The following is a 9175-nucleotide window of genomic DNA, read 5'->3' as shown; positions in this document are numbered from 1 at the left end:
AAAAAAAATGAAAATTTCAAATAATTTGACCTTCAAAGTCAAGGTCTTTATGAGGTGAGGTCAAGGTCTGGCTGGTTATTTTTTAAGGATATCCTTAAAGATTATTAATGTTCAAGTTTGAAGAACAATCCATTTAAAAATAACAAAGTTACAGCCAATAACAGCATGAACAAGCAAAAATTGACTTTTAACCTTGAAGGTCTTAAGGTCATTTATGGATGAAGGTCAAGGTTAGTTGTGGTCTACTGAAAGGGGTCTTGTCCCAAGGGTTGTTGTGGCCAAGTATGAAGACAATACAGCAAAGAAATAAAAAAGTTATGATCCAGGTACAAGTTTTCGGACGGCAACGGCAACGGCAACGGCAACGGCAACGCCGACCTGACTGTAGCAATACCTCTATTTTTTTTTCAAAAAAAAAAGTCGAGCTAAAAAAGACTGTTCTAAACTATATAAACCAGGTAACAGACGTAATAATAAAAAGCCCCTGTCAATATCAGTAATTAAAATATTTTATGTTTAACAAAAAATACTTCAAATGTGATCTGGAACTCCTACTTTTTTGTGCTTGGGAGTCTCAAGACTCCTTCTTTGTGAGAACCCTGCAACTGTTGGTACCAGTTGCACATATAGACTTGCAGAAGACCATCTGAAGACTATTTGAATATGTTAAATATATTAAAATTATATATACAGTAGCTGTGTTATTTTGGTCCCCGGAATAGTGCATGTCAGATGCTCTAAGCTTATAATACAGCATTATTATTAACTAAAAATGTTACAGAGGTGACCCTTGATCTTTTAATTGTCAGACCTGTCAGATGCAGGTAAGCATAGTACAACGGGTGATTCAAAGGGAAAGGGTACATAATAAGCAGAATAGAAAGCAAATAAGTATGAATACAGGTGCTACACGGTTAAATGACTACATACAAGAAATAAACAACACAATATCACATGCTGATAGTTTATTGCATTGATTGATTACAATCTTTGTTAAGTATGTTAAGCAAGCAACCACATCTATATATGGAAAATAAGACATTCCATCAACAAAAAAAAAAAAAAAAAAAAAAAAAATCCCTACCCTCCTAATTTTTTGGACCAATGTTTCCTGAACCAGACATATTTTTTTATTTGGCCTAACCCCAATACTGTGCTGATTTAATCCAATTTAATTATTCTCCTCCCCATTAATCAAGCATATTGTTGCCTAATTATGTAAGCACAAAATAGACATCGATAATCTGGTACAACACAATGAACATATTTTCGAGCTAATGTTATGTTAATATTTTTGTAACAGACAGAAACCTACTGTTCTGTCCTTGGTCTACTCACTTTACGTGTGCACCAGTATTCAGTTTACATTGATCAGACAAACCTAACAACATCTTATCAATATCCTCATCCAACTTTATCACATTTGAGGCAAATAATTAACAAGAGGGCCATGATGGCCCAGAAATTGCTCACCTGTATATAGGCCCCCAGGGGGGGGGGAGCCAATTGAAACCCAGGGGCTTTTATTTGAACAAAACTTGGTAGATACCCATTTGAAGGTGTTTCATGATAAATATTTAAAGCTCTAGCTCTAAGAAGACTTTATAAGTTTTTACTACACACATAGGGAAAAACAATGACACCGCCCCCCACCCCCCCCCCCCTCCGGGCGGGACCAATTTTGTCTCCAGGGCTTTTATTTGAACCAAACTTGGTAGACACTCACTAGAAGATAATTCACGCTTAATATCTAAACTCTAGCTCTTTGGGCGTTTTTTAACAGAAGATTTTTTAAGTTTTTATACATAAAAGGAAATTCAATTTTGACCCCGGGGCAATTATTTTGAACAATCTTGGTAGTTACTGACTAGATGATGTTTCATGCCAAATATTTAAGGCTCTAGCTCTCTCGGTTTTCTAAAAGAATATATTTTAAGTTTTTTCTTTCTGTTGCAATGGCAACCAGAGTTCTGATTGGAATTTAATTCTTTGAGCAATTTTTAAAAGTTGACTACCAAAGGAAACATTCCTGTGAAATTTGGATGAAATTAGCTTAGCGGTTTATGAGGAGATGTCGTTTAAAGTAAAAGTTTACGGACGGACAGACACCGGATGAAAAGCGATCACAAAAGCTCACCATGTCACTTTGTGATAATAAAAAAATCAAAAAAGCAAAAGCATTACTTGTCCATCATTGCAATAGTCTCGCAGCTTTTAAGAATGTCACCTTCAACTACTGCATAGTAGTAAGCAACTTCTGTAAATATATTCATATCTGTTTTCGATGGACCAAATTGTACTGAGTTTAATGCATTCTTGTATGTCTTCCAGTCCTAAACAAAAACAAATATAGAAGTTAATAATATTTTTCTTTTGCTTATATTACACATATTTATAAGTTTCATTTAAAACAAACAGTTATGCAGGGCTGTCAGTATATTTTTATTTGTTTGTTTGTTTAATTCATTTTACGCCTTTTTCAACAGTATTTCAGTCATATAGGCGGGTAGTTTCCTAACCATCGTTCCTGGAGAGTTACACCAGTACTAGACTACCTTCCTCCGCGCTAAACTACCAAAGCATCTCCCAGGGATCGAACCCACGCCAGAGAGGTAACTAGATTAGAAGTCATCGACTCTAACCCCTTGACCACGGAGGCGGTATCAGTATAGACTATATATCTAGAAACAATGACTTTGTTACCAAAATTTTCTGGACCCCTAACTCAATCCAATGCAAGTTATCATCCATTTAAATATTAAACTAGAAATGTGTCATCATGCCACGGATGCCCCCGCATGCAGCCAAAATTTCAGATGTTATAATATTTAGTTCCAAATTTGTTTGCACAAATTATTTTTTCATTTTAAGTTCAAAGCCCTTAAAACTTTTCAGTGTTAACACAAACCATTTCCATACAATGTTCAAGGCACTGAAATTATTCAGTCTTAACCTTTTGAAAATAGCATATTTCATATTTGTAGCCAAAATAATGGCTTCATACATTTCCACAAAAGTATGAATGCTGAAACTGAAGGTTAAAATTTTTTCCAACATTCAAGAAAGATAAGTTTGTCCAAAATCATTGAACCACGACCAAATTCAAACTTAAACTGCTTATTCCTAAGATGTATCTATATTATTTTCAAAGTGAAAGGGACATAACTCTGCCAAAAAATAATCGAACAATGACCAAATTCCAACTTGACCTGCCCATTCCTTTGACATTCCATATGTCAAATTTGAGTTGAATATGTAACACTGTTGGGTAGATAATGAACAGAAACTGTAAATTTCATATTATTTTCAAAGTGAAAGGGGGCTTTACTCTGCCAAAAATCATTGAACCATGACCAAATTAGAACTTGGCCTGGGCATTCCAAAAACATATCCATATGTCAAATTTGAGTTGAATGTGTTGTACCGTTGGGGAGATAATAAACAGAAACTGAAAATTTCATATTATTTTCAAAGTGAAAGGGGCATAACTCTGCCAAAAATCATTGAATCATGACCAAATTTGAACTTGACATGCGCATTCCTTTGACATATCCATATGTGAAGTTTGAGTTGAATATGTTGTACTGTTGGGGAGATAATGAACGGAAACTGAAAATTTCATATTATTTTCAAAGTAAAAGGGGCATAACTCTGCCAAAAACCATCGAACCATGACCAAATTCGAACTTGACCTGTATTTTATCATTACATATCCATATGTCAAATTTGAATTGAATGTGTTGTACCGTTGGGGAGATAATGAACGGAAACTGAAAATTTCATATTATTTTCAAAGTAAAAGGGGCATAACTCTGCCAAAAATCATCGAACCATGACCAAATTCGAACTTGACCTGTATTTTATCATGACATATCCATATGTCAAGTTTGAGTTGAATATGTTGTACCGGTGGGGAGATAATGAACGGAAACTGAAAATTTCATATTATTTTCAAAGTGAAAGGGGCATAACTCTGCCAAAAATCATTGAACCATGACCAAATTCGAACTTGACCTGTATTTTCTCATGACATATCCATATGTCAAATTTGAGTTGAATGTGTGCAACCGTTACTAAGATAATGAACGGAAACTGATGATGACGGAATGACAGAATGACGGAATGACAGAAGGACGGAACAGGGTAACACTATATGCCCCGGCCATTACATGGCGGGGGCCTAAAAACAGCAGTCAAAAACATGAGAGCTGTAAAAACAAGTGTGTAGAAATCCATTATTGGCACACTTGACCTTGACCTACTAACCCCTAACTCGATCAAAAAGAAGAATACCCTGCAAGTAGTCTTCCTGACAAATATAAAAGACATCTGTCAATAAATAAAGGCTGTGTTTGCAAAAGCGAAAAAATCCCCTAATTCTATCAAAAGGAAGGAGATTCCTCAATTTTTTTTCCCTACCAAACATCAGTCAATAGAAAAAAAGTAAAAGTGTTAAAATCTTTTAGAAATTGGTGACCTTGACCCAAATGACCCCTAACTGATCCCAAATGAAGAGGACCTCCTTAGGCTTGTCCGTATTAAACATAAAAGACACCAATTTAAAAATCAAGGCTGTATGTGCAAAAATTCAAATTTATTTTTAACAACATAGACCTTGACCTCAGTGACCCCTTACACCACAAAAGGAGCACTGAGGGTATCTATCTACCAAATATGGAATATATCATTCAATAAATGAAGTTTTTGGGAGAAATGTAAGATAAATCCAACCATGCAAGGCCCTATTTTCAAAGTGATAAAAAGGGAAATAACTAGGACAATTTGATGGCACAGTTATATAACTTAATTGGCAATTTCATGTACTTTGTATTGATATGTAAGTGCTGAAATTATGTAGCCATTAATATAGATAGAACTTCAGATATATCCAACTTTTAGTTTAACCATATCCATTTTCAAAGTGCTGAAAAAGGCAATAACTTGGGGGGAAAACGGAAGCAATAGTTATGTAGCTTGCCGAGATCATGTACTTTGAATTGATTAGGAAGTGTGTAAATTATGAAGCCATTGGTACAGGTAGAATTAAGAACAAGAAACATGGCAATGCCACGAAACCAGGTTTTCAATTATCTCCATTGTAGATAAATATGTTGTATTTGAAATACAATTACAAGCAATAAACTATGTAACTATGTGCAATGTAAAACATGAATAATGTAGGAGGAATTGCCACAGAAGAAGTGTTCACTATATATTCTGTATAAGGAAAAAATATATTCTGTATAAGGAAAAAAAACAAAGGGCCATAATTAGGTCAAAAATTATCCAATCACAAAACCTCTACAATATGCGTCAGGGCACTTGATGACAAAGCTTCTGTGAAAGTTTGAACAAAATCTGTTGAGAAATGTAGGACTAGTTCAGCACAGAAAAATTTGTTCACTATATATTGATAATTCTGTATAAGGAAAAAAACAAAGAGCCATAATTATGTAAAAGATTATCCAATCACAAAACCCCGACAATATGTGCCAGGGCACTTGACAACAAAGCTTCTGTGAAAGTTTGGTCAAAATCCGTTGAGAAATGTAAGAGAAGTTGCGCACAGTAGAAATTGTTCACTATAATTATTTTTTGTATAAGGAAAAAAAACAAAGAGCCATAATTACGTAAAATATTATCCAATCACAAAACCCCAACAATATGTGCCAGGGCACTTGATAAATAAAGGTTCTGTGAAAGTTTGGTCAAAATCCGTTGAGAAATGTAGGAGGAGTTGCGCACAGAAGAAATTGTTCACTATATATTCTATATAAGGAAAAAAAACAAAGGGCCATAATTAGGTCAAATATTATCCAATCACAAAACCCCAACAATATGTGCCAGGGCACTTGATGACAAAGCTTCTGTGAAAGTTTGGTCAAAATCCATTGAGAAATGTAGGAGGAGTTGCGCACAGAAGAGATTGTTCACTATATATTCTATATAAGGAAGAAAAACAAAGGGCCATAATTAGGTCAAATATTATCCAATCGCAAAACCCCGACAATATGTGCCAGGGCACTTGATGACAAAGCTTCTGTGAAAGTTTGGTCACAATCCGTTGAGAAATGATGGAGGAGTTGCGCACAGAAGAAATTGTTCACTATATATTCTATATAAGAAAAAACAACAAAGGGCCATAATTAGGTCAAATATTATCCAATGGCAAAACCCCGACAATATGCGCCAGGGCACTTGATGACAAAGCTTCTGTGAAAGTTTGGTCAAAATCTGTTGAGAAATGTAGGAGGAGTTGCGCACAGAAGAAATTGTTTACGCCCGCCCGCCCACCCGCCCGTCCGCCCATCCGCCCGCCGACATACCTCAATCTAATAACCAGTTTTTTCCTTCGGAAAACCTGGTTAACCCGACATACCTCAATCTAATAACCAGTTTTTTCCTTCGGAAAACCTTGTTAAAAATCTAACTTGACGTTTTGGGTTAACCTCACACAGATAGTCAATATGGTTTAATTACATAAACAAAATTTATTTTATCCTTTTTGTCCAGGCATGAATCATTATCAATAATCAATAACCAATTTTACATCTGACACTGCATATATGGACTAAATTTCATAGCTGTACATCAAAGGACAAGAAAGTAGGTTACTTCATCAAATTCCTCTAGGTCAGCTGATATCAAAGTTCAATTTTAGATCTTAAACTGTGCACATGGCCCAAATTTGATAGCTGTAAATCAAAGGGCAAGAAGGTATGTCACTTCATCAAATTATAGACTGAAAACTAAAACTGCACATTGTCCATATTTCACAGCTGTACATCAAATAGATATGCACAACGAATTGGTATTGTTCATTCCTAATTGTGTGCAAAAGTTTTGTGACAGACGGACAGGTGGATGGACAGACAACATAAGTTATCCCTATAGTCTCCGCTACTCAGTAGCAGGCAACACAAAATAAGCTTTTCTGTGCTGATAAAGCAGTATCAATCTTATTCATTTAAATACTGTACCTCGCTTTGAAAGCTTGTCCTCATTAAGATAATCTTGTACACAAAGGAGTCTTTCATTAATTCATAAACCTCCAAAAGTTCAGAAAGATTCATTGCCCTAAGCTCATCCTGTAAAAAAAAAACAACAAAAAGCTGAGATTTCATATTAAACATTCCCATAATCAAAACTTGCATGACATGTTCTGTCTACCCATTAGATGAGGATTACCACTACACTATGAGGGGAGTTCAAATATGAATTCAACTAGGCCAATATCTCATTTTAACCACATTTTGAATTAACTATGTACATGTATCACATGGCTCTGTAAGCTCTCAGTTGATAAATACATGAGACAAGAACCGGTTGAACCGGGTGATGCTCCCCGAGAAGGTTCTGGACACAGGAAAGTATAAAAAAAATGAACAAAGGGCAAAAACTCAAAATTTAGGCAAAGCAGAGTTATGTTTTTTTGCACTGCACTTCTATTCAATGAGATCTATCTATCTAAAAAGTTTCCTGATGATATCAGAGTTATGTCCAGGGTAAAAGTCAAAGTGTAAAAATGAACAAAGGGCAATAACTCCAAAATTAGACCAGGCTTTGTTTAGGTTCTTTAAGCATTGCAGTTCTATCAAAATATATCTAGCTACCTACAAAGTTTCATGTTGATATCTCTAATAGTTTTAAAGTAATGTCCAGGTCAAAAGTCAAAAAGTAAAAATAAACAAAGGGCAATTACTTCAAAATAAGGCAAGGCAGAGTAATGATTCTTAAGCACTGCACTTTCACCCAATGAGACCTATCTATCTACAAAGATTCATGTTGATATCTCTTATAATTTTAAAGTAATCCCCCAGACAAAGTTCAAAGTTTCAAAATGAACAAAGGGCAATAACTCCAAAAGTAGGCAAGACAGTGTTACAGTTCTTGTGCATTGCAAACTTACTCAATGAGATCTATCTACCTACAAAGTTTCATGTTGATATCTCTTATACATTAAGAGTTATGTCCTGGAACAAGTTCAAAGTGTAAAAATAAACAAAGGGGGATAATTCAAAAATTAGGCAAGGCAGAGTTAAGGTTCTTGTTCACTGCACACCTACTCAATGAGATCTATCTACCTACAAAGTTTCATGTTGATACCTCTTTTACTTTTAGAGTTATGTCCCGGACAAAGTTCAAAGTGTAAAATAAACAAAGGGGGATAATTCAAAAATAAGACAAGGCAGAGTTACGGTTCTTGTGCACTGCACACCTACTCAATGAGATCTATCTACCTACAAAGTTTCATGTTGATACCTCTTATACTTTTAGAGTTATGTCCCGGACAAAGTTCAAAGTGTAAAATAAACAAAGGGGGATAATTCAAAAATCAGACAAGGCAGAGTTACGGTTCTTGTGCACTGCACACCTACTCAATGAGATCTATCTACCTACAAAGTTTCATGTTGATACCTCTTATACTTTTAGAGTTATGTCCCGGACAAATTTCAAAGTGTAAAATAAACAAAGGGGGGTAATTCAAAAATTAGGCAAGGCAGAGTTACGGTTCTTGTGCACTGCACACCTACTCAATGAGATCTATCTACCTACAAAGTTTCATGTTGATACCTCTTGTTGTTTCAAAGTTATGTCCCGGACAAGAAAAGGGGACGGACGGACGGACGGACGGACGGACGGACAAGGCGGCGACTATATGCTCCCCCGAAATTTTTTCGGGGAGCATAAAAATCAGTTCAGTCTAGCTTTGACAATATAGCTTGATTAACTCCATTTCCTCGTGTATACTTAGCTAAAAGGGTTGGGAAAAGGTCTCCTTACATTGACCAAATACGGTCCTATATCAAGAACCGTTGTATTCTTGGTCTTCAAGTGAAAGACATGAAAAATTTAATGACATATGTTGTGTTTATGGGAAAAATGAACATTCTTTTAAATCTGTCACACGATGGTGTAATTTGTGTTGGTTTTTGATCCAATTGTCCTATAGATGATGGTGTAAGAAATTCAACTGATCTGGATTCAGTAAAAGATGCACCTCATGCCCACTGTCCGATTACTGCAACTTCACCAACAATGGTTGAAAATGATTGCTACTGATGCAAGATTTACAATTAGGTATATTGCTAAATGGGTTTGTATCTCCATAGGAGCCACTCATACAATTCTCAGATGTGATTAAAAAATAAGAATGGATACCCTATTACCTTAC

The 9175-nt window shown here is 35.4% G+C and overlaps 1 protein-coding gene across 1 annotated transcript in view; it reads right to left on the bottom strand.

Moving 5' to 3' along the window:
- Positions 1 to 2184: 2184 nt before the first annotated feature.
- The window catches only part of LOC132724442 (uncharacterized), a gene marked incomplete at its 3' end in the record, with an annotated part of 56311 nt that continues 49320 nt past the window's right edge, over positions 2185 to 9175 (bottom strand). Inside the window, 2 exon segments of the mRNA XM_060709303.1 lie at positions 2185 to 2333; positions 6981 to 7088. Coding sequence (XP_060565286.1) covers positions 2185 to 2333; positions 6981 to 7088 — 257 coding nt within the window.

This window comes from Ruditapes philippinarum, unplaced genomic scaffold (genome assembly GCF_026571515.1).
Source record: "Ruditapes philippinarum isolate M1 unplaced genomic scaffold, ASM2657151v2 ctg3804_1_1_1_1, whole genome shotgun sequence".
In the NCBI taxonomy this organism is placed as follows: domain Eukaryota; kingdom Metazoa; phylum Mollusca; class Bivalvia; order Venerida; family Veneridae; genus Ruditapes; species Ruditapes philippinarum.
The sequence above is the reverse complement of the archived record's forward strand: the minus strand, read 5'-3'. Positions and strand labels throughout refer to the sequence as shown.